The sequence below is a fragment of the Python bivittatus genome, unplaced genomic scaffold, assembly GCF_059951505.1.
Source record: "Python bivittatus isolate LINGU-HERP-01145 unplaced genomic scaffold, Pbiv_v1 ctg000080_np1212, whole genome shotgun sequence".
Lineage (NCBI taxonomy): Eukaryota > Metazoa > Chordata > Lepidosauria > Squamata > Pythonidae > Python > Python bivittatus.
The window spans coordinates 31,284,885-31,311,456 of record NW_028277035.1 but is presented as its reverse complement, the minus strand read 5'-3'; the positions used below and the strand labels follow the sequence as shown (position 1 = coordinate 31,311,456).

The 26,572-nt window shown below is 39.1% G+C and overlaps 1 protein-coding gene across 2 annotated transcripts in view; it reads right to left on the bottom strand.

Annotated features, from left to right (window-relative positions):
• The window catches only part of JADE2 (jade family PHD finger 2), a 174,842-nt gene that overhangs the window by 31,843 nt on the left and 116,427 nt on the right, over positions 1 to 26,572 (bottom strand). For both annotated transcript variants that reach the window (XM_007421884.4, XM_025174858.2), the window contains exons 6-9: positions 11,502 to 11,713; positions 10,037 to 10,204; positions 9,576 to 9,692; positions 2,391 to 2,852 (exon numbers count right to left, since the gene is read on the bottom strand). In XM_007421884.4, coding sequence (XP_007421946.2) covers positions 2,391 to 2,852; positions 9,576 to 9,692; positions 10,037 to 10,204; positions 11,502 to 11,713 — 959 coding nt within the window. The remainder of the gene's footprint in view (positions 1 to 2,390; positions 2,853 to 9,575; positions 9,693 to 10,036; positions 10,205 to 11,501; positions 11,714 to 26,572) is intronic.

Sequence of the window (26,572 nt, the reverse complement as noted above, 5' to 3'; positions counted from 1 at the left end):
CTGCTTTCTATAAAAAGACAAGCTGTACACTTCATATAAACATATAATGTTAAGCGACAGAATAAAAATAAATAGTGAACACATTGTTTTTATTTGTGCTCTGACTCTTCACCTCATTGTACTTGGAACAGCTTTGCCCTTCGACTTGGCACAACTACGGGCAGCCACATGGCACCTGAAATATTGTCCACCAGGGCTTGTCTTGCATATATTTATTCCCACACATTAGCATCTCCCTCGTTTTTTATCTCAGACTTCTCTTTTCAGCTTGTCTGTACTTTCTTCCCTGTCTACAGATCTTCCCTGGGCAATTTGTTTTGCTTTTCCCGGCTCCATAGCTGATAATGTACTGCCAGTTCTGTCCCCATCTCCTCAGCTTTCCACAGCTACATGACTAGTTCTACCAGTTTTTTTTTTTTTAATTTCAGACGTGCATAACTAATAAAAGAGCAATGTATAAGAATTCAAAAGTATTTATAGCGTGGCACTTTGAGAAGCAAGGTTTTAAGAAATCTCCTTTTATTGTCTTGCATGCATCAGCCCTACCAGCACTATATTCAGCAGGGGAATAACAAGAGGAGAAAAAAAAAGAAGCAATTTTGCCTTGGTAATTGGTTACTGTGCGTGACTTCACTAATATCAACTATCCTTTCAAAAAGATAAAGTTAATGTATTTCCTGGTCCTATTTATAAACTCATCTCTACGCTAAGAATTAATCACAAAAAAAGCAGCAGAGAATAGCTTTGCAGTACTCAGAACAGACTTCATGCTACAAATAACCATGTGTTCTAGAAATGTCTTACATCATATCATATATCATATCAATAGGGATGTGCAGTGCTTTGAATTTGAAGCTGAAAAAGTGCTTTGGAGGAGGTGTGGGCATGCATGCATGTTAAAGCTATTGGTGTTGAGTCTTTTCTTGAGCTGACCCAGTAACTGTGTGATGCAAAGAAAAGCTGGAGAAATCCAGGAACTCTGAAGCAGACTGTCTGATTCAGGACTACAGACACTGGTAAAATGTGTAGTCAGGAATTTGCATTAGGCTTTGTTTTCTGTTTCTGTCTTACACTAAGTCTCAAGTTTTTAGCTCTTCATACAGGTTATGGAATTGTGTGGTTGCTTTCCATTATACTTCAGGCTGTGTTCAAAGGATATATTTTTTTCTTTAGAATCTCCTGTGATCTGTAATAATAATTTGAAACCTCTCCAGTCTCTTTTCAGCAGAAGGGTCTTCAACTATAGCAATGGTCTATCTGGAACGCTGTATTTTATTTTGGATCTTTTTTTCTTCACTAATCTGCAAGCTTCATAGTATGTCACTGGGGCAACTTTGTAATTATCTTCTTCTATAATGAATGTGCATATTAAAATAAAAAAGGCTTTACATTTTATTCTTTTTCTAATAAAGTTTTCCTTTGTTTATCTCCTGTGAGATTGATTTTTCAAGGGGGTGTTGGGGGAGGAAGGGTTGAATCCTTTAGTCACCACATTTATACACTACATAGCCAAGAGGTGGTACTATACAAATTATTTCAACTTTTGCATTTTGACTTTTTAATCACCAGAAAGGCACAGAATATGACATCACTCTCTCTTACACATACCAGAGTTAGGGGTTGGATGACAGATGAGGCACTCCCTGGAAGCCAGTGTTGGACAAAGGAACAACCAAGATGTTATCCCAAAGCAGAGAGTAGGTCCAGGATATGAAGACCCAAGGGCTTTTGGAAAAGGAGGCTTGGTACCTCCAGTCCTTCATCCTACGGCCTCAGTCTTGCTAGTTACATCTTATTGTACAATACAATGAAGGGACCAGAGGATGTAACAGACATAAAACCTGTCCTCCAATCAAACTAGTGAATGGGTGTTAAAAGACTATCTTTACCTTAGACTGCACTAATAATTAACCCTTTTATCACACTTGAAAATAAAAACAAAAATACACATTTAACCACAGAGAAACTGAAATAGTGATAATTTTTCGCATGCTTCTGAACTATTTATGACTGGTTTGTTATGAATAATTAGGGTCACTTTCCTCCCAGCTACAGAGAAAACCTGGTGTTCTTATCATTTCCTCACTAGATAGTAATGACATCTTCAGCATGAATGTAGCAAACAAAAATATGAAACCCATGAATTATTATTAAAATGAAATGGAGTAATTTACAATCATGAGGTAATGTATGTCTGTACACTGCAGGTTTTAAGTAATTTTAGTGAAAGCTGATTAAACCAACCTCCCTCAGCGTGGTAAACTACAGATGAATTGGGACATCTGCACTGGAATTTTGGGAGCTGCAATCTTTTGTACATTTGGATGGTGCCAGAATGTGGAAAACAGGGTTACACAAACAGAGTTATCGATCCCAGTAATTCTACTCACCCTTTCAAGATCCTGTCTAAGGTGTGTGAAGAGCTTCAAGCGTCGGTACAGCACATCCTGCTCTTGCTGAGCCAAATTATCCACTTCATCTGTCTTGGGCATTAGCAGTGGCTTGTTATAATTGGCTTTTCTTTTCATCTTCCAGTACTGATAGACAAAATCAACTAGCCACTCAGTCAAATCAAGGTTCTCAGCCACTTCAGAAGGTTTCACAAGATCATAGAAGTCCTCTTCCAACTGCTGGAGTTTCTGTTTTCTCAGTGTTACCTTTTCCATGTCTAGTTTACCTTGATCTGCATCCGTGCGTGCTTCATCTGGTGGCTTGGTGGCACCAGTGCTATGCTCAAGACAGAATGACTTGAACTTTACTTCATCATTCTCCGCTAACAGTGTCCGCATGTCCAAATTGTGCTCAAAGGCACACGTTACATGGAAGGCTGTGATGCAGGAAGGCATGGAACACTAGCATGAGAAGGGAAAGAAAACAAATGCTTGAATAGTCCCTTGGAACACTGCATATAAGCTACCATCAACTATTAACATTTTTACAAGAAGATCTCAATATAAGCCAGAGAGAGGATTACCAACAGAAAGAGGAGGAGGAGGAGAGGAAGGAATGGGAAGTACTGCATGCCCATTTAGCTTCCACACTAGAGTTTTCTTAAGGTGATGGAGAAATACCTCTACCTTCCACATGCATTTGCACAAACTGTTTAAGCACTGAGAAATATCTTGTTTATATGCTATGTTGCTGCTCTCATTATTTTTACATCACATAACCATTTCTCATGGGATCTATTTGATTTGCCGAGACAAAATTAAATTATTCGGTATAGCCAAACTTCGGTCCTGTTAAACTGATCCGCTGTGAGTATGCACTTCAGTATGATCAGATAAAGTGTTCTAACTGTTTGATAGCCTTGCTGTGATAACTCGCAAGCCCTGACATTATGAAATATAATTAAAGATTCATCCAAGAGGAGGTGGTTAACCATGCCCTGTGGGGCAAGATGGGATACGAATGGAATAGATACATTGATACACTGCTCCAGCTTTTAAAATGTGCACTGCACTGCTAAGGAGGTGCGCACTTACTCCCCACTAAGAAGCCAATTTTCATAAATTATCTATTCAGGTAGTCCTCGCTTAATGACCGTTCGTTTAACATCAGTTCAAAGTTATGACAGCCTCGGAAAGGGTGATTTACGGCCCTTAAAGCACTTCCAGCCATCATAAAATGTCGCACCACACCCTCCCCCTGTGGTCACGTGGCCACATTTCAGGCACTTGGTAATTGGCTCATAGTTACGACTGGTTGCCAAGTTCCCCACGATCATGTGATCACCATTTGCAATCTTCTCTTCCAGCTTCCCCAGAAAGTCTTAAATGGCAAAGTGTTTTTGGGGGGAAGGGACTGACAAAAAACAAGAATGGAAAAGATCAGAAAAATCTTTAAATGTGTCACATAGATAAAGTAAGACACAAACAATTTCGACATGGAAAGTAAACTTCTGTTATAAGACATAATGCATTTGGCTGTCTGAACAAAGCCATAGGGCATAAGAACATTAGTATATAAAAGTATCATAATCTGAAGATGTTCTGATGCATAAGGTATTAGAATGTGATATTAATGGCAGAGAAATGAAATTTAAAAGCCTTTCCTCCCCACTGAATCATCCTTTTCTATTGGGATTTTGACCATGGAAACAGAGCAGTGCAAGAATATATACTTCTTAAGCACTAATATTCTTGGCAGCTGGGAAGAAGGGTTTATTTCATAGACATTTGCTATTTATTTTAATCTTTAAACTACCTTGATTTTTGCTTGGCAGACAGGCTATAATTTTATGAAAAAGCTGCATTTTCAGGAGCTTGTAATATACCTGGAAGCAGTAACTTTTACTAGTTTCTCCTCTTTGATATGAGATACACACACATGCATACATGCCGCTAATTAATATAATTTAAAAAAGAAAAAAGGGACTTAAAATTTTTTATGGGCCACTATCATAAAAATACATGTATTAAAACTTACTGCAGTGGGAAAATAGATGCCAACAAGTATATATATTTTTGAAGCTTAAAGCTGTTTTATGAAAGTATTCTGCTAGATCCTCCTTCCCCAGGTGATAAAACCTAAAGCACCATTTCCTCTGACTATAACATGTGTATAATACTGCTGCCTCTTACACCTCCCACTATTCATCAACTGTTTTTTAATGAATCAGAGTGTCAGGTAATTATTCAAGCCATAACCCATATAAAATCAGTCTATTCTAGCTGCTAATGACCAGTTAAACTGCAGTAAGGAGCTATTTTGAAGGGTTTATAGCTGTAGACAGCAACCTGAATGGCTTACATAACCAGGATCTCATAGTTACAAAAAATGTTAGCTCTGACTTTGAATGATTACATTAACACCAAGGATACTGAGAAGCGATTAGTTAGTTAAGTATGAGAACTGGTATTTCAGGGAAAAGGAAGAGCAATTCTATGGTAGTTTTATATATCCATTCTTGCTGGTTTCATTTTTGCTTCAGTGATCCCCCAAGGCGTTTTTCTGCTCTGCTGAACTCCAAAAATCACCCTGAGAGGCTAAGAGAATATGAGGCTGGTATGAATGGTTTTATTCCCCATCGTTATGCTTTGTAACTTTTTCTATAAAAATTAGATCCTTGTCTTTGCTTTACGTACTTGGAATCTGCCAGGATTAAACAGGCCCTGAGTAACTGTCCTACTCAAATATTTCAAATTGCTTTTTAGAGCCAAGTTATAGAAAGGGGGAATCCACAGCAGGGGAAGCTCAGGTAAAGATAACAACACTGATTTTCTTTATTTTTGCTGGATGCACAAAGAGAAGAAGATTCATAAAGCAAAGTTGGTTGATTATAATATGGCTTTGATTGTGGGCATACCCAATGTGGCTCAGGGGGACAAAAATATTATGTTGAAAAGATGCAATGGCGTTATTTTTCCTACTCTTATTGCATTTTGAGGTTTAAGGCTTTTGCCAACCATAAACAGCTCTGACTGAGTTTTCTTGTCCAGTAGCCAAAGCTGTAATTTTACCGCATACATAGCCAGATCGCTACCAATGGAGGCAATTGTGTTTATATTGGAGTAACATCTGGGGGTACTTTAAAATAAGCGATTGGAAAGATTCTTTGTGCTGTTATGTGCACAAGTAGCATGCACAGTAGTGAGATGAAAGCTGAGCAAGAAACTCTTTGGCTCTAGTACAGTTTTCAAGCTACTGCAATAAATGAATCTGTCCCATCCCCCTACTTGCCTTCGCTGCTTGCGTCACAAACGGTATTAATATCATTCTTAAATTGTTTATGGCTTTTGCTTGAACAACAGCCTACACAATGCCCTTTTACAGAGGAAAGATGATCCACGCTACCTTAGAGATAAAGTAAATAGAATGCCACCCATCCAGGATTTCATTTGACAGATGGCAAGTGGTGTTTATCAGGGACTCTGCCCAAAATGCAAACAGGAAATAATTAGTAAGCTGGGCTGATGGGTCAACAACAAAGAATACCTGTTCAGCCTTTGCTATCAAAGAATGCTAATAAAGTGAGAATGAAGACATTACTGATGCAACCCAGGTTAGTAGAATGAAACTGTACAGAAGGGCAAGGGAGAAAATACTGAAAGATAAAATGAACTAAGGTATGTGATAATGTGCACACACATGAACAGGAATATGATAAACCACAGGGTTGATAAGCCTGTGTTAAAACATTCTTACCTAAAGGCTGTAGTCAAAGAGGACAGCAATGACTGGCTGACAACCTACATATGTTTATTCATATATGCAATTCAGGATAACAAATCTTATAATACTGGAGTTGTTTTGGCTAACCTTATGCTCACTTTGTTTACTTAGCTACAATAGTTTCATGTAATATGTTTAATCAGTTCAATTGATAAATTGCAGCCAGTGCAGAGCTTTCAGTGTCAACGCTGTATCTATGCATGAATGTGTGTAAAGGGATTCCACTGAATAACCAACCTAGTTGCAGTCTATGAACCACTTACAAGGAAATTCCATATAGATTGTTGTACAATCACCAATGCATGAATAACAGAAACAGGGCTTCCTAATTGTTTGGGTAGGATGGCTAGGAACTGTTGGGGAAAGGCAGTCCCTAAGATACTCAGGCTCTGAGCAAATAGGGCTTTATAGGTAATGACCGGCACATTGAATTGCACTTAGGACTCTACAGGTAACTAATGCAGTTCCCACAGCAGAGGTGTAACATAGTGGTGTGACTGTCCACTGAGCACACATGCTACTACCTTATGGACTAGTTGGAGTTTCCAGGTGGCCTTTAAGGGCAGCCCCATGTACAATGTGTTATGGTAATTTAGAGATGACAAGGGCATCAGTTATCACTTTCACTGCATTCTGTTCCAAATAAGGCCACAGCTGGTACATCCAATGAAGCTGTGCAAAGCTCCTCCTGATGATGGTTTCCACCTCCACTTTGAGCATGAGCCACGAGTCCAGGAAGACCCCCAGACTGTGACCCTGCTCATTCGGGGGAAATACATCCCCATCAAGAGTCAAGTATGTGTAATCATGGAATCAGATAGCTTCCAAATCAACAAACACTCCATCTTGTATGGGTTGAATCTGAGCTTTGTTGTCCCATATTCAAAAAGAGGAAAGGAAAATTCAGGGAACTACAGACCTGGTAAGGGTTAAATCTGGTTTATGATCAACTAAAGATCTCATAGGTAAAGATACATAGGTATCTTGGCAAAGTAGGAAAGTCCCTTTCATCTCTTTTCCCCACAATCCTTCCAAGGCCAATGGTTCATAACTTAAAGAAGAACAAAGCTTCCTCTTCTTTCTCTGTTTGTAATGGATATATCTACACATTTTTTTACCAACAGGATTTGTTACTGAACAATGCAGCATCTTCTGGTTTGAGCATCACTTTATACGCAGGGAGAGAGAAGTAAGGAAGGAGTAGGCAGGAAACAAGTAATCTCCAGGCTACCATCCATCTCACTCCAGGCAGAACTGAGATTAACAGTAGAATCTTATGTTCTAGGAACTCCAACAAAAAGCCTTAGAATATGAAGTAAGTCCCCTATGCCAAAATAGCACCATAGTACTGTATTATGTGATGTCAGTGCAACTCTGGTCACTGGAAATGGGTACCTCTGCCATCAATAAGAGATAAGCAGGATCCTAATTTATTTCAGATCATATTCAAGTCCCTACAAACCATATAACTGTATCTGGCAGAAGAGATGATGCAAGATATGAGTTATACTGAATTCAAAGAACCAATGTGCATTTTCCACACCTTCTCCCACAGCACTTTGAGTACAATGAAGATCTGCAGCCAATTATGGATCATAACATGATGTTAGGTGATTCTAGCTGCGCTTCTTTAAGGTTGCCGGCAATCTAGTTATAGCTTTGCAAGCTGTTGACAGTTATGTGTCACTGATGCCTTACCCAATACAGGGCTGGAGCATTGGGATGGTGCTTCCTGTTCTGCTGCTTATTCTATGGCTTTCAGAGCTTTCACATAGCATATTACTTCCTTAATATTATTGAACAATCACTGGGGATGGACAAATTAATATTTTTCCATATCATATTTCTTTACCACCATTTACTTTGCGCACTTTGTCTACATACTGGTCAAATGCTAGCTGGAGTCTTTTTTCTAACTTTCAGCCATAGTGTATTTGTGCTTTTACTAGAGTAATCTCTCTCCAATTTTTATTTAAATATAATTAGCCAGTCTCTTTTGGATAGTTGCCCTTTTAACCATTCATGTTGATTTCTTCAGAATTATACCCACTGCCCTACTTTGTGATACTAAACATTTCAGCTCTGTAGCTTTTACTAAGCTTCACAGATTTTGATAGCCCTCTCCAGTAAGGTTTCAGTTAAAACAAAGTTTATTCCAACTTGAACTCAAAGTAGACAGTTGCATTTTAAAATTCATCCGGATAAACAAATCCAGAAGAAGGTGCTGCATCACCACAATGTAATGGAATTTGCAATCCTAATGGAACAGGAGGGTATGCAGATTGAATTTCATTTATTTCCAAATTCCAGATTAGTGCTTAGTCATTGCTTAAATGTTTAAACAAATGAATCATCCACATATTTCCTCTTCTTTGCAATAACATTCAACTTCTACAAGATTAGCACTGGCAAGAGCCTTACTGGCAATCTTAATGAAGACTGATGGAATGTTGGTTTCAACAGAATAATAATACCTTGTTTTCCATTTCAGGTAACTTTTCATGCAAATCCATTCAGTTTCAAAACTAAGATATGAACCACAACTAAGAGGATGAAATCTTGGAGAAAACATTTTTTTTTTCCCCACACTGCCAAGTGTAGTTGATTTGTTTCTTTGCCCTTCCGTTCTTTGAAAGCAGCTGCCTTTGTGACAAAATATCTCCATCTGGCAGGGTGAATAAGCAGATCCACCAAGAACCATCACAAACGGAACTGAATCAATGTTGGGATGATTTAAAGAAACGTGTTCAAGTTTTCATTTCAGGATAGAAATGATTTTAATGAAACATATTCTGAGAAAGCAGGGCCTGTTATCAAAGATCACATTTCTACGGCACCACTGCAAAATGCAGAATCCTGCCAAAGAGTTGTTCTGTGGTTGCACTCAAAAGACTGATTAATTAATTATCTTATTAATTTTCTTGACTGTTAGAGAAACAGCTATCAGTCAGGTTGAGACTTGCGAACAATCTCTCTTACTCTCCTGCTAGTAGAGAGAGCCACCTGCAGAGATGCAGCAGACAGCATAAAGATGCCATAACAACTATTCTAGCACTAATCAAAGAACAACATATCATGTCTGGGAAAAGGTGTTTCAGATCTAGGGACTCAATTAAATAGCCTTTTGCTGTATTCTAAGCTGAATGATTCTGGGTTGTTAACAAATCCAAGTGCAGTGACATTAATATGCTAAACAAAGGAAGCAGCACTGATTAAATATTCTGAAAAGCCAACAATGACAGACTTTTTTTTTAAACTGTTTACCTATATTGCTGTCCAGTGAATCAAAACACACACATTTTCTATACAAAATTGAAGGCTGTGTCATTATTTTTTCAAGTGGGTAGAGCACAAAAGAAAATGATCTGATTCTTGGATTTTCCTAGAATTAAATTACTTACTTGAATACATGTTCCAGTACATTCCTTGCAAAGACTGCATGACAGAGCCCATCTGCTTGCTGGGATATGTGAAATTTTTGTAATTGGTTCCATTTTTTCAGGGCATCCAATGCTAACCTGAGCATAACACAAAGCATACAAATAATTGGTTTTCACATATTGTCTTGATAGAGACAATGAATCAATTCTCCCTTAAGATGAATATCATAAAAGATACATTTGACATTTGACACAAATCTCTAGGGATACTCCATACCATGGAGACATTTATTTGGAATGTCTGAACTGATAACTGCTTAACAACAATAATGTTTCGAATATTATATCTTCTTAAATAACTTCAATATAATGATATGAATGATTTGTGGATGGCGCTTGACCGTATCGAGCATGTTCAAATTCAAACATATTTTATCCACATTCCATTCATTCTATTTAGGCAGAAATCACTTGTCTCGTACTTCAGGGATCCATAAGGCACAGCTAACATGAACCCATTTTGTTCCACTCCGGGTAGGTTTCAGGGCTCCCCCTCTCTTTGGGCAGAGTAAACACTTTGGCTGAACTCCCAGGGCACAAGTCCGACAAAGCCAGTTTCCAGTGGGAACTTTTAGGATTCCATAGCAAGCCTAAGAAAATACAAGGACAAAGATTAGTTACTTATGTGATGAGCGTGTATCAAGATTGTAATACGATGTACTTTATAAATGAAATGACCACATGTAGTTTACAAATATTAGGTATATGTGATTCTGTGTTCCCATCCATTACTAATATGATGCACTTGAAACAGTAATATCATTCCCAAAAAATCTGATTAGGCAATTGCCTGAATGACTGCAGGAGAGTTGAAAGAGAATAAGAGGATGGGCAACACATTTTTCTTGCCCCCAAGTTTCCATGAGTGCATGACCCTATTCCCTTAATCTCAGACTTTTCATCTGGATTTTTCTACTGTGTAAGAAATCTTTTTATTTACCATCTCAATAGCAGTGATACTTTTTGCTGCTTTCTTTTCTATCGAATTCAGTTCAAGATATTTTTCAAAGCTGTTTTCCATAGCCACAGCAGAGACCTATTCTGTTAAGTAAAGGTTATTACATTTTCAACCAACCACTGGCTAAGTTTACAGATCACACAAAACCATGAAACGGCTTGTTTGATTTTGACTTCATGTTATAGTGGCTTGCTCAACAAGTTTTAAAACAGACCATGGCTTAGTGCAATATATGTACTGAATGATAATAAAGAAGTGTAAAGGAGTGGTTAAAAAGATACTAGATTCAGCAATTTATGAGTAAAAAAAGGGGAAAGACATTTAAAAAGAGAGGAAAAATGGTGAACTGTGGTCTTCTATTCCAGGTGCTACTTCCTTTCCAACATAAGTACTCCTGGATATCATTCTCATGTCTGAATTTGTTCTAAAGGCATCTTTATTCCCTTAATATCATGACAAGCAGTAAATTGGCCACAATTAACAGCAAAAATATCATGAATATACATCCAAAGACACTACTGAACGGTTAAGAAGGCATCATCATGATCATCATCGGCTGCTGCTACAAACAGGATAAGCTGGATCTCCCTTGCCCCTAGGCAACTCCTGAGGTTGCCCAGAGCAGAGGCTAACTGTGGCAGATCTACAGGAACTCTGCCTTTGGTTCCATCTAGTAGTCGCCAGGATTTCTGCAGCCCAGATATGGTAATTCTAGGCAAAAAGATTTCCCAGAGATAAAACTGTAAGGTAAAGCAGTTCAGCCTCAGGAATGCCATAGGACACAGCAGCAGGAGTCCAAGAATGCTCGTTTCACATCATTGCTCTGGTCTGGGCAGTTTTTATAAGGTAAGGTACTCTTCCAATTCTATGAGTCAATGAATCTGAGGGAACTGCCCCTATACTCCATCAGAGAGACAACTGCTACTTACCTGATGCACACAGACATTGCATTTGTCACAAAAAACCATCTCATTGCCATCTTCTCCTTCTGGTGAACGACATACATCACATACCACATCCTCATCATACTCTATGCCAAGGCCTTCTTCTGTCTCAATGGCAATGTTCATATTCTCATAGCACAGAGTCTCCAGTTCCTCAAGCACTCTTTCCAAGGTGATTTCATCCATTTCTGGCTTTTCTTAAAGAGAAAAGGCATCAAAACTTTATTTACTTTCTATGAAGAGTCTCAAATTCTGTTGAGGTAAGATATTTGTTGACAGTTAGAAGTTAAGAGAAGAAAAATTCCTGTATAAGCCCCAGCATTCTAATAAAATAAATTGAGCATCAATCAGTTCAACTGGTTATGCTTCTTTTCAATCCTAGCTGAAAGAAAGGTAGATGGAACACAAACAGAGCAAGAAATCTCAGAAGGAAAATCAGTGAATGTTGTTCTGCAGCTTAACCACTGGACCACTGTGGCTGAGCCAATATTAAGCACACACAGGAAAAGAAAGTCAGAAAACAACATTATCTCTCCCCGATATATTCAGGTTTTTCTGTGTCTTGTAAGAACATGGTTGTAGCAGTAAAATTCTGCCCATTAAGCTAAAATGTAATTTGAACAGTGGTGTTGAGTGAACCCAATTGCTGTGGTTTGTAAACTATGGTTTATTGTTTGGCATACTGTGAAAAATCAGCCAGCTGGCCTTACTTCTGCAAAAAATGGTTAAACAAACTATGATTCAGTTTGACATCTGAACGTAATCAAGTATGCCCACTAAAATCAGGTACCAGAGGTTCTTAAAGAAGCTTTCTCTTCTAAGTCAAGTTAAATTGCAGCTGACTGTTTACTTTTTGCTTGTCCTATCTTGCTGCTTATTATTCTCATTAAACCAGACTTCTAAGTAACTAAAGCCAGCCATGTGATCCTGGCAGTGCCTAATTCACAGCAGGAATCACTGCTCTAGTATTATATCAAATCAGCCACCTTTGTAGAAGTAACTTCTAACTGCCACTTTGATTCTAGCCACAATGTGGTATATAATAGGTCTGGTTTGCTTTAGGGATATTTTGTTAAGGATTCTGTATGTAAAGGGGAAAAAATAGCACACAGCAATGTAATCCCACAGAAGAATTTTACTAGTAAAATAACTTTTTTTTCCTGGTGCCTTTGAGTCAGTTTTTGACTCCTGGTGACTGCCTGGACAAGTCCCTGCAGTTTCTTGGCAAGATTTCAGAAGTGGTTTGCTACTGCCTGCTTCCTAGGGCTGAGAGAGAGTGACTGGCCCAAGGTCTGTCCATTAAGTGGCTTTGTGGCTAAGGCTGGGCTAGAACTCAGAGTCTCCTGGTTTCTAGCCTGCTGTAAAATAACTAGTAAATAGTTATTTAAATGGTAATGGTTACTATTAAAGAAAATGTTAGCAGTTATGTTGGAAACATTATTCCACAGGAAAAAAAAGTCGCACTAAGTCTTGTTCATGCTGTGTTCTCTTCCTGGCCTTTCAGAGTTATCTCAACAATACCTGAAAGCCCTTTCAAACGCCATTCTCCACTTCTACAGAAGAATATGGTGTCTTGCCAAGTGTGTCCCTTAGCCTGAAAGAATTTGCACACCCCTGCTTTATGATGGTTAGTATCACCTCTCAAGCAGGGGGTCTCACAGGGATATTCTGCAAAGAGTTATACTTGCAGAGTTCCTCTGTTATACACTGTACCTTGTTTAGGAAATTTGCATTATATGACCCTGAAATCCCAACTGATCAATCAAATGATGGATATGCAAAGGGAACCAAAATTAAATGACCAAAATTAAATCAAAATGGCATTTAGCACTAACTAGACTTAATTGGAGGGTTGCATATTACCTCATTATAAGCAGGATCATAAAGGTGATTTTCCTTTAGGGTTCACACTTTATATTGTATGTATGGTATAAAGGAAAAGTGTGGTTTACCTATTATATTCATGATAAAATCAGTGGCTTAAAATTGTGGACTTGAGTCAGCCAATCCAAAGCATTTAAAAACTCACAGATTATTTATTTGGAGTTAGTATAACTGCAGCAAAAATCCCTGCTACACAACACCTTTTCTATTTGGAAGCCCAGAGAACTGGTGATCTTTTGCTCCTTTACTTCCTTTATGTTCCAAATATTTCTGGTCCCTAGTTTGTATTTATAACCAGATAAAGCAATCTGGTATGGGTGTATATTAATTTTACATGATACTTTTTAAGATAGTGCATATTGTCCCTAGGAACTGAGTGCTGAATTGTTTATTAAGTGCTTGTTCATCCTTGCCCTGCCAGTTTGCTGTCCAAATCTATCACTTCCTGCTCCTGTGAGCAAGAAACATGGACCTCTGTGGACCTGTAGCATCTGGGATATGACAGATCCTACTCTTTGTCCATCAAACTACAAACTGGAGAGACAGCTTATGTAGGAAATTCCCCCCACTCTTCCCCCATTCCCCTTCTGTTTGGACAATCAGCTGCTCTGTCTTTATAAATCTCACATAGTCTTACAGGATGTAGATACTCAAATCAATCTTTGCCTGGGGGAGGTAATTATAAAACATTTCATGGAAGAGGCTGAAAGTAAACAAGAGGGAGGCAGAGCATTTTTCTCTGCTATTTCTGATAAAGAGCCAAAGCTGGCACTTCAAACATTCTCTCCTTCAAGAATTCTTGGGGGGACATAGTGACTCCAGGAATGTTGTTGGGCTACTCAAAAAAAAAAAAAAAAATCCTACAGACTGAGTAAGTAAGTAGGTAAGTAAATAATAAATAATAAAGATCAACCCATTGGTATTAATCTTGAGTAGCCTCCATGGAAGGTCCTAATGTTTTATTTGCCCCTCAAAAATCTGGCTTTCAGATTCTGAAATAGCCACAATGGAGGAATGGTTGGTGAAGATGAGAGAACTAGCAGAGATGGCAAAATTAACTTGTTTGAGTAGAGAAAGATCAACAACTACATTTATCAGTGACTGGAAACCCTTTATGGACTTTTTGCTGAAAAAAGAAAAAATGAACTTGTGATTTATGGGTTTGAAAATGAGAAAGGGTAGCTTATGGAAAGAAGGAAATTATGACGTAACCTTAGAGCAGTGTTTCTCAACCTTAGCAACTTTAAGATGTGTGGACTTCAACTCCCAGCAACCTGACTGGGGAATTCTCAGAGTTGAAGTCCATGCATCTTAAAATTGCCCAGGTTGAGAAACACTGCCTTAGAGAGAGAGGGTAAAATATAAATGCATTTATAACCGCTGTCAAAAAGATCAGAAGCTCCTTCTTTATAATCTTTTCTTTTTTCTTTTTCTTTTCTTTCTTACTTATTCACTATTCTTCCTTATTTTCTTTGTTTCTTTTCTAATATTTCTATTCTTTTTATCTAGTTAAAATTTCTTCAATAAAAATTACATTAAAAAGAAGTCTGGCTTTCAAAGAAGATTATAGGTTCTATGAAAGTGAAGACAATCTTTTAGCACTTCATATCCATACTGGAAGACAAATCAACAACAGAGATTTATTGCTAATGGCTCATTCAAAGATGTAATAAACAAAGACATTTTAGCATGGCAATTTAGCTAACTTCATGGAAGTGAGCTTGCATCAGTTATTTGATATTTTATTAAAAAGCAATAGATACATGGTATAAATAAAAAACTAAAATAAGATAAAGATAAAATGGGGGGAAACTGATTTTTCTTGATTTAGATGAAATATTTGCAGTGCTTGGCAGCACAAGTTGTCTATTCTCTTTGTCCTGTAGCTATTATTCTTATCTACCTCCCACACAATCCCATAAGAATTGGGACCTCGGTCTCTAATACTTTTCCTCCATTCATTCTTTTTTCTCTCTCTCTCTCTCTGCTTCTTGCCAAGAACATTAATTTCTTTGAAAAACTTGAAATTGGAAAGAAAATAAATTTATGGAAGGTAATCCATTCGTTTATACAGCTTGTGAAAGAGCTCGGATAACTCCCTGGGAATGGGTGGGCTTTTACAAGAAAGAAGGAGAAAGGAGAGTTGAAATTACACTGAGAAAAAAGGTAACTGTAGCTTGCAGAAACTATTCTTATGACAGCACCTGGCTGTTCTTGGTGAAGGATTTTGGTTTGACTCAAAAAAACAATACACTTAGGCAAAGGAAGGATGTCCCAAGGTGCCAACTTCTTTATGAAGTTTGCTTTGTTTGACATGTTTAGGCAAGGATCTGGGGTGGCATGGCACCTTGCCTGTCTCTTGGTCTGGGATTCAGCCAACACAATTCCCAACCAGAGTTCTTTCAAACGCTAGAATGGCTAGGCCACAACATGCAGAGAAACTTGACTGCACCAGTTTTATTGCTGGCAAACTTTCTATAGTCCTTTAGGAAAATAAATTTGGTATAGAATCTTTGGAATGGTATAGAGAATCATCTTTTAGAAAAGGATTTTACTAATAATCTGCTGTAGTGAACATTATAGTTTCATTCCTAAATATAACTATTTGCCTATATCAAAGGTAGTAGTACAAAAATACATTGTCCTTCAACATGTACTCCTTTCTGGCTGAAAATAACATACTCTCCCAGCATCATTCTGAGTAGGAGGGAAATGTAAGAATCATTGGCTATTTATGCTGATCTAAACAGAAGTCTTTTGTGCCGTGGACAAGGGTATAATTTATAAAAACAATCTGTTATTAAAACAATTCCTTAAAGCATCTGTCTAAGTTGTTGCAAAAGTACAAATTTACTCTGAAGGGCAGTATCAAAATATGCCTTTTTTGATGTGATACCTGGTTCAATCTCCTAAGAATCACTCTGTGGAATTACCTATTATCTTCTTATGCCTTCGTAACATTTTTGTCTCAACCTAGCTTTTCATCTTAGGGAAAGGGGAGAGATAAGTGAGACCTGAGAAAGCATAAATTGAAGGTACTACCAGCACCTTGAAATGGCTGCTTCCTGGTGAGAGAGCAGAACTGGTGGGTTGATGAGGATGGGTCTTCCTTGAGATTCTCTAGGCTGGAGGGGAAGGACTGGAAGAATGGACTTAATCTACAAGCTTAATTTGCAAGCTTCCCACCTGTCTTCTACAGTACAGTGATTGTATATATAAGCTGGCATCTCAGAGAAAGACCCAATATGACCATCTTCCATAGCTGACAAATTGTTGATGGTAACTTCTTCCCATAAGAGCACAGGCAGAAGCCTTGAGAAATGTAGGATTAGAAGGAACGGATTAAGCCTGGACAAGCTATTTACTTTGAATGAGTTTAAACCTCCAGAGCCAAACAAACTGCATCATAAGGTACTGAAAGAAGTAGATGATGGCCAAACTTTTTATCTTTGAGAAATCCTGGAGAATAGGTGATAGGACAAAAATGAATCTTGCCAACTTTGTCTCACTGTTTGAGTGGGTAGCTTTCTTAATAGATTGTGAGAATATTACAGACATAACATATCTTAATTTCAGTGAAGCATTTGTCAAAACATCCCATGACATGATGATTAGTAATTTAGTTCAGTGTGGATTAACAGTAAGAGAAGTCCGACAGTAAACTCAATTACCTAGAAAGGTGATGAACTTCTCTGGAAGCTACACAATTATCTGTCAGGGATGCTTTAACTTGGATTCTTACTCTGAACAAGGCATTGGACTTGATGGCCCAAATGGCCCTTCCCATTCTGATTCTCTGAAGAAATAATGGCAGAAAGCTTCTGTGAAGGATTTGAACTGGGCATGTAGAAAGAAAGCGAGCAAAAATGGCTAAAATAAACTATAGCTCAAGTACAATTTACAGCAGCATTTAAGAGTCTTAATCTTTCTACTTGTGTTGCAAGGCCAAAGTGAAGAAATAGAAAGGTAGAGAGAGGATTCCCAGAGAACAGAAAATTCACCTCCATTGCCTGCAGAGCTCACAAAAGACCCAGAAGAATTGGTATTTCATTCTAAGAGGAATTAAACTTCTCATACCTGCAATTGTATCCTACCATACACCTTCTGTTACAGCTTATTCCCCATAATTTAGGAAGCTCATAAATTTTTCATTATTAGAGATACTGCCCAACTGAATCTACATACAAAAGGAATAGATGAAAAACTTCCATTTCCTAATTTCCCTTCATTCTGAAGGTGTTATTATTCAGCAGAAGGCCTGAGTATCATTAAGTTTTTAAGCACTAAGCAAAAATTACACAAGATGACTTATGGATGGTGATATCCTCAGCAATTTAGGCTTGTTGTTTAAATGGCTAATTTTTTCCTCCCTTTTACACATACACTCACCTTCCATTTATGTGTAATTACACTACTACTGTAATGAGGTGCCAAGTTCAACTCAGAAGTACCCCAGAGTCTTTGTAGTGACAAATACATTGGATAGGTACAAAACAATTAATGGCTTATGAATCACTCAACAACAAGACCTAAGGGTAAAATACATTTTCCATTTATGCTCCATTTATTTTCCTCAGTATCATATAAAGTTATTACTATTCATAAAGATAGATTTTTAAAAAACTGAGCAGAACTGCTGCCTTTTGATAATATTTAACAGGGGAGCTTTCTCTGGCCTTCAAGTGTTTTGACCTTCGTTTTTATGTTGGGGATGTCTTTAAATAGAGAGCAAGAGCCATTTGTAAATTGTTAATACTCAGCAGCTTTTACTTTTGAACAGTAGAGAAAAAGCAATATGTAAATGTAAGTGGCCCTCAGCAAGTCTCCTGAAACAGATCTAGACTCATTTCTGTAGAAGGGAGATCACAATCTGGGACACGGTGCCAAAGGAATGTATAATTAGATTAATACTAAGAAGCACGCTGCCCGCTATTGACTGCTAGTCATTTATACCTCTTCTTCTGTAAAATGAGATATGTTGGAACCAGCTGCTACTAGGTACATACTTCTTAAGCTCAGATGCTTTTTCCATCTTCTAATCAGAGGTACAAGGAGACTATCAAACAGGAGATGTTGCAAAACCACTCCTTTCTCAGTTGATGGCTGGACATCTCTCCCAAGATCAGACTGGCTCCCAGCCCACTGGTTTCTTGGAAAGCCATTAAAACCTGGCTAGCCTTGGGAATACATTTGTGAAGAGGGGGACCCTTCTCCTTCTCTCAGTAGCCTGGCTGCTGCTGCTGTTTGCATTCCATTCTTTTCTACTAATCTTTTTATTATTTTGTAAACTGCACAGAGACTTGTTGGGATTAGAGTGGCATATAAACTGTAGTGAATTGTAATAAATAATATTTCTTCTTCACCACTGGCCATGCTGACTGGTACTGCAAATTGTAATGTAGCCACTTCTGGAACCCCCAGTTGAATTTACACTAGAGAAAATCTGCCAGACATTTTTCACAGAATCAGAGAATGTAAGGGCTGGAAGGGATCTTAGAGATCATTTAGTTCAGCCCCCTGCCGAAGGCAGGAATCCCACAATACAGCCAGTCTCTGTTTAAACATGTCCAGTTCACCAGCTCCTAAGGCAGTCAGTATGGAACAACTGTGGCTGTTAGGATTTTTTTTCCCTGATAACTAACCAAAATCGACTTCCTTATAATTTAAATCCATTGCTTCTTGTCCTGTCTTCTGCAACGATTTTAGCCTGGCTTCTTTGTAACAATCCTGCAGATGAAGAACTATTAAAGACAGCTATCCTATTCTCCCTAGTGCCTTCTCTTGTTCAGGCTGAAATAGCCAATGACTCCAACTGTTCCTTGTAAAACTTTCCTTTCAAGTCTCTTATTGTCTTAGTCGCTCCCATTTAGACATACTCCAGTTTGTCAGTGTTCTTCTTAAAATACAGTGCCCAAAACTGGACTTGGCATGCTAGGTACAGTCTGACCATTGCAGAATAGAGAGGAATGGCAACTTCTTTTGATCCTGGTACTGTTAGCACTTACTAGGACTACACTTATTTTTTTTGCAACTGCATCACATCTTGGCTCATATTCAGCTTGTGAACACACACCAGGACACCCAGACCCTTTTCTCCCCATGCACTGCTATCTAGGAGATCTCCCCTCATCTTAGACTCATCCTTTGATTTTTTTCCCCACCCAAACGTAGAACTTTGCATTTGTCTCTGTGGAATTTAAAGTGGGGTTTTGCCCAATATTTCTGCTTGTCATGATCTTTCTGAGAAACACTAAAGAACCCTTTAACGTTCTTTGCCGGCTGCATGAAAAAGAATGACAGACTGAGAAAACATACCAAAGCATCAGAAGGATCTAAGCAAAACAGGTATGAATTCAAGGCTTGCAACTAAGTTTCAGTTTCCTTTACAAACTCTTATCTTACACTTCAGTGTTTCTATTTCCAAGGCAGGAAAGCAACTTCTTCTACTAAAAAATAAAGAAAAATCCACTTTCCATTGCTAATGACTTCTCAGCTCAGCCTAGCATCAGGGCAGGGTGCAGCATGTGTGCGTGTGTGCCAAGATCTGCAAGATGGTAGAGCCAAGCCCTAATCCTTTTATACATGCACGTAACGTCAATGCACGTACAAAAGAGGCGGGTTGAGATTATAATGCCACATCTGCCATCCTGTAGATTTTGACTCCCCATCCACTGGATGCCACTGGGTAAAAATAGGGTTTCCACTGAAATAGAAACACTTCCACTCATCACATTTTAAATTTTCTTCTTCTAGAGCTGCATCAATCACTTTTCTGCACTTACCGTACCACCTAGAGAAATAAACTTTGGCAAATGTCTTACTCCCCTAGTAAAAAAATTAACACTTTCTTTTTAAACACACATTTCCTACTTTCTAAGCGTCCTGATAATGATCCACTTGGTAAGGCAGGGAGAAATATTAACATGAGCCACCTTGTGCAATCACTGAGACTTATTTCCAATCGAACTGCACTTCAGCTGAAATCCATTTACTGAAACCTGGATTTTTTTCACTCTGCAGAATGTATCAAGGAGAATAAAATTATTCATAAGCAGTAATTTTAAGCTCATTGGCCACCTTGTAAGTTGAGAAGTTTAAACCTCATTCTTTCTTCTAGTGTATGCTTGTATGCATCTAAATATTATTTGGTTATTTGATAATGGTTCAGAAATGTAGCTACAGATATATCAAAAAAGGTATTTCTTCTCTGAGTCTTTTCTTTTGCTTGTACAAATCACAAAGTATAAGATGCAAACATTTCTGGAGGGAAAAAAAAGCACATGGAGTAATAGACCAAAACTGGTTTGTGTGTGTGTGTTAATGTTTTACTTGTAATACAGTACTTTCTTTGCTTATATATATATTTTAAAAAGCCTCTGTACTTTAGTGACTCCTTCTGAGCCCCCTCATAATAATGTTGTGTGAGAAGCCATCAGCATTTAAACTGTGCTTTCAAAGCATGGTTTTCTCTGAATTTTGGGGAGATGGATTCTTTCTATTAAGTGCGCTGATTGTGTAATGATTATAACAAACACAAGTATTTTCAAAGAGATTTAGAGACATAGTTCTGCTAAAGAAAAGCAAACTTCTTTGATATATGAACTTTTGTACAAGATTACATGACTGTTTAGTGAACATTTCTGAAGTGCCTCCTAAAATCACAAATCATGAATCCCAAGTGACAAACACTGAGGCGAAGTTTAGTAAGTCCACTCAACGTGCTTGCCATAATACATTCTACATAATCCTCTGTGAAGTGTGATATGCAGTCATTGCTTTATAGCAGAAAGGGTGAATATGTGTGGGGCAATGGTGGTTAGAGGTGCTCAAGTTTTTCTAAATATGGGGACAGCTACAGAGATGACATTGGAGAAACTATGTGACAACAGTTATAAAAACATGGGGGGAAAACCCCATCAACTCCCTGGAATTTAAGAGGGAGAGAAGAGAAAACACAGTCAGGCTTTCAAGACTGAGGTCAGCCCTTTGAGAAAGATCAAGTCAGAAAACAGACTATCTAAGAATACTGGAACTCTACTGATATGGGCAACAGTTACAGAATCTTGAAAGCCTGAGTTTTCTCTTCCCTCCCTCTTATACCCTGGGGAGTCAAGGCAGAATCGGTTTGAGATTCTTTCTAATTTTCTTCTTCATTCCCTGGGCTTAGAACATGCTTTTGTAATTGTCACCACACAGTTTCTCCAAGGTCATCTATGACTCTCCACAAAATAAAATTACACAAACTGATATGGCTTTGTGCTTCTCTTGGTTAACAGACTTTGGCCATCCATATTTGTGGAACAGGAGGGCTAGTAGTGTAAAAGCTGAAAACTACTTAACAAAACCAGCTAAAAATTGCAGATCTTTAATCAAGTTCACTGTTAGTGAAATTAAGCAGTTGTATGCTGGTAACCCCCTTAATTTCCTTCCCAATTTTTCTTTATATTAAAGTGAATGATGAAAGTGCATACAGAGATCTTCATATAGATGTCAAAGTATTTTCCTCTGAAAACAGTGAAATTTCCCTCCAAACAGGATTAAAAGGTAAAACTACATTTTATTAATTGCTTATTCTGGATTAGTACCATTATTTTAAAAACAAGGGTTGTTATTTAAAAAACAAGGGGCTCCTTCTAGATTTTTTCTTACCTTCACATGCATACTAATTTTGCTCCCTTTAGAAGACAGAGAAAAAGGGAATAACAATGCTTTCATCTTTCTTCTCAGAATGGTGTTCCAAGATGCTCATATCAATGAATCCCATCTCCATAAATGAATCAAAACAACTAGCGTATGAGCCAAAAGTGTGCTGTGAAGCTCCCTGATATTTCATTATGAACCTAGCTTGCTAATGCACTTAAAAGATTTACAGGAACCAATTATCACTCTTTATGCCACCCACCGACATCAATTATTGCTTAAATTTAAGATAATGGCACATTTTCAGAAGCCACTTTATAATAATCTTTTTCTTTTCAATAGAAGAGAATATATGTAGCTCAGGGTTGAAGTCTTTGGTGCTCTCTAAGCTTAGTTGTTTGCTTGCAGACGTTTCATTATCCAACTAGGTAACATCATTAGTGCTACTGAGTGTGGGGTTTGCTCCCTGCTTATCTTTTTTACAGGTAGTCCTCGACTTACAACCATTTGTTCAGCGACTGTTCAAAGTTACAATGGTGCTGAACAAAGTGACTTACAACTGGTCTCCGAAGTTATGGCTGTAGCAGTGTCCCTGCAGTCATGTGATCTTGGCAGCCTGCCCACACTTACGACTGCAGGGGTGCTTCAACTCCCCCCCATGTATCTCCCCCCTCTATGCCCTTTTGGCCCCTTGCACTCCGCGGCCCCTGCCGCCCTAGCTAACCTTTGCTGTTTTCTTGCTCCCATTGCTGACCAAGCATGCCCAGGATGGCCCTTTGCAAGGCAGCTGCTGGCTGCACAAGGCTTTCTTCCCAAGGTCGCACATGGCAATTTCCTTGCGAGACCTTGGGCAGATGGCCTCACATGGTCAGCAGCTGCCTTGTGAAGGGCCAGGGCGGACATGCCTTGTCAGCAGCGGGAGCAAGAAGACAGTGAAGGTCATCTGGGGCGATGGAGAGCAGAGTGGCAGGGGCCTCAGAGTGCAAAACGGTGACAGTGACTGCAGCTTGGCTGGGGCTTCCCAGGGCATGGCAGCTTTGCACTGCGCTGGGGCTGGCTTTGTATGGCACAAAGGGACTGCAAAAAGCCAAAAGCCCCAGAGCCATGGTGCACCAGGAAGCCTCCCTGTGCCGTGCTTCTTGGCCCAACTAGGCTTCACGTGGTGTAAAGGGACTTTCTGGCACACTGCAGCTCTGGGGCTTTGGGCTTTTTGCTGGGACTGGGCTTCACATGGTGCAAAGTGGCTTCCGGGCGCACTGCAGCTCTGGGGCTGCAAAAAGCTTGCAGTAAGCCCCTGAGCCGCACTGTATTTTTTCCCCTGAGCTCGCACACCACAGCACCCTCCCCCAACTCATGCGTGGCCTGTGCCAGATTCCCAGATTCCCCCCCGTAGCACCCCTGTGCTTCTTACCTGGGACTCCTGCCATTTCCCACTTAACAAGCCACGCATCTTGGGGTTATGATGGCAACCAGGACTGCCTGGGATTGCCGTCACTAAGCAATGTGGTCATGTGATGTCATGCTTTATGACTGCATCACTTAGTGATGGAAATTCTGTCCCAATTGTGGTAGTAGGTTGAGGACTACCTGTATCTTTTTTTTTGTTTGCCTCTGCAATAATGCTTTGCACTTTACTTTGCTGAAGAAGAGCTGTAGGTATCATTGGGAATCTGAAAACAGGGCAAACTGCAGGTTTGTTGGGACGCTGGCAAAGTATCTTCAGGGCTCCCCATACTGTCAAGGAGTACAAGGCAAGAGATAAGGCAAGTAGTGTGATGCAGCAGCAGTGGGGTACATGTCAAACGTAGCACCATTGCAGCAGGAAAAGTCTGTTTTAATCAATGGCAGCCTCCCCCCCCCCCATTATTGCTGCACTTAGACATTAGGTGTGTTCACACATCACACTAAATTGCGTTATGGTTAAACTTCTCTTTATGGTCCTTTGTGAATCAGCATGTAGTGTGAAAGGCCACTATAGTCTGCCTGCTTGCCTGCCTATCTATGAATTTGATTTATCTGGTGCCCAATCATGCACAACTCTGGGAGACTTACAAAGAGTCTTAAAGCAACAACACAAACAATTCAAAGCAAAGACATGCCCCTCCTGGGGGGAAATACTCTACAAATCATGGCTTAAAAATTCCTGGCTTAGTACCATGTACGAAAAGAAATGAAACAATGGTTTTCTGCTCCCTCCAAGTCTCCAATCAGCTACCTGCACTGGTCTGAGGGGGCCATCTGCAACATTTCTTGTTTTTCTTTCTTCTAGAAAGGAGTTCCAAACCCATGCAGTGAATGAAGGAACCATCTGTGTAATTCTCCCCCACCTTCTCAAGGTAGTACTTGTCTCTTCTGCGTTTTGGGCACTGGGAAAATGTTAAAATGATGATGGCTCACTTACTTCAGCTACTCAGAGGCAACAGGGCCATTTAATACCCTTTTGGTATTGTTTTAGATGGTTCTCCAACCCAGTGCAACATGCAGGTTGTCATCAGTAGCAAAGCCCCAACATTTGCAGCCAGGCCACCTCTAACACTCACCCTGCCTAAACAATGTAAACTTCTCCAATGGTTTGTATAAGTTTATTCAAATAAAAAATGGGATAGTTTTTCTGACTGTGACTCTGCTTATTTACCTGTTAATTTTATCAGCAACCATCCTCCTAGTCCTATTTTAATTGTCTCCAGTGGACCATACAACTCAAATTTGGTGGCAAAATTGTGATTTTCTTTCTCTTTCTTCTATTTTGTGTAAATCCTCCCTACTATATTTTTAGAAACACCACATCCCCTGCCGCCTTCAGAGACCAATAAATATATGAATAAAGCAAGTGTTATTGTTTTAACCTAAGTAAGGTTACCATCACTGCTCTTCACCTTTGCTCCTGAAAGGCACTCTGAAGCAGCAAAAAAAACCAAAACAGCTTTGTTTGCATGACATGCTGAACTGCATTGGGGTGGAGGTGCCATATCATAAATAGTTAAGACCCAGACAGTGTAGTGGGGGGGGGGGGGGCTGTATCAGGGAGTTAACTTTACGTAAGCCAGCTCCCCTTAATCACATGTGCTATTCAAACAAGGAATCAACTCTCTTCTCTGTTTTACTTTTTGCTCCCTTTCCCATAGTCCAGAGGATGTGTGGGTGAGGAAAGATGCCCCCCTCCCCCATCTGCAGTGGCACCAACCCTACTTGCACTACTATGGATATAACACTTTTTTTTTTTTTTTTTTAATTCCGCAGGGGAAAAAAGAACAGGCTGGGAGGTTGTCAACCAGGTGGCTTCCTGCTTTTTTTTACCTGTATGGTATGGCTGATTGGGTCAGCCACATCATGCAAATACAGCCATTATGTAAATCTGATTGCATAAATATGCAAGCCAACTAAACAAAGCAAACAGCACAGTGGGCAAATCCCACTGCATTTCCACTTTGGGCATCTTTTCTTAGAAGAGATTTCTACAAAATGGTGGGATACAGTACTTCCTAGGATTAGGTTTGTATAAGATTAAATAAGGCTAAGGCAAAACTCCAGCAGAAAACGTGGTGAAGCATGGCGGATGGAAGGCTGGAGGTCTCAAACCGCCTTGTTGGGTCTTTTGAGTCTTCACTCTCTGGCAACTTCCACTTTGGTGCAGCGACTTGGTGGTGCCTCACCTGGTGTCTAGTACTTAAACCTGGGGTGTGTGAGAGGGATGGCTCCCACCACCTGTTAGATTAAAATGAAAAAACAAAACAAAAATGTAATTCCTGCAGTGCCACCTCCTGGCTGTACAGCATCAAGAAATGTGGCTAGAGGCTTCAGCCATTTCTGGGGATGCAGACCAATCTCACTAGAAATCAGTCTATAAGGAATATAAACTGTAATAACTTTTTAACCTTAGATATTACAACATTTCCTGTTGTAGGAAGAAAATATAGAACCATTCAAATCATGAGGAAACTTTAAAGGGGAATTACAAAAAAACAAAAAACAAGCAAACAATAAAAAACCACGTATACTGCTCCAACTGGACCACAACATGATCTGCTACAGCTAAAAAAGAACTTACTGTAAAGAGATTGGAGTGAAATTTCAAATCATTGTTCCAAATCACAAAATTTCAGGAGAGAAATTATTTCCTCATGCCCAATCTGAGATATTCACAAAAGGCTGAAGTACACAAAATACTAAACTAGTACAGAGAAATAAAAGAAAGCAAACTTGCACAGCACAGGGAAATAAACATAAAAATTCTAATGCAGATTCCTTCCTAGACTTATTACTTATTCCTTCACAACTAGTAGCTAAAGCATTTGTTCCTCCAAAAGTCCATTTTGCTGAACTTCCCTTTTCCCTGAAAACTCAAAACTTTAATCTCAGTTTCTGGGCAACAATGTTAGTCCCCTCTTTTCTCAACCTCAGTCCTGTAACTTATGCCCTAAACGTTTCCATCTACCAAACAGAGGGTCTGGCTATCTCTCTGTGCCTGTGACAGAGAGCATCTCTCCCTTGTGAAGATGTGGATTCTGTTTGCACCTGTTTGGCATCTCAGC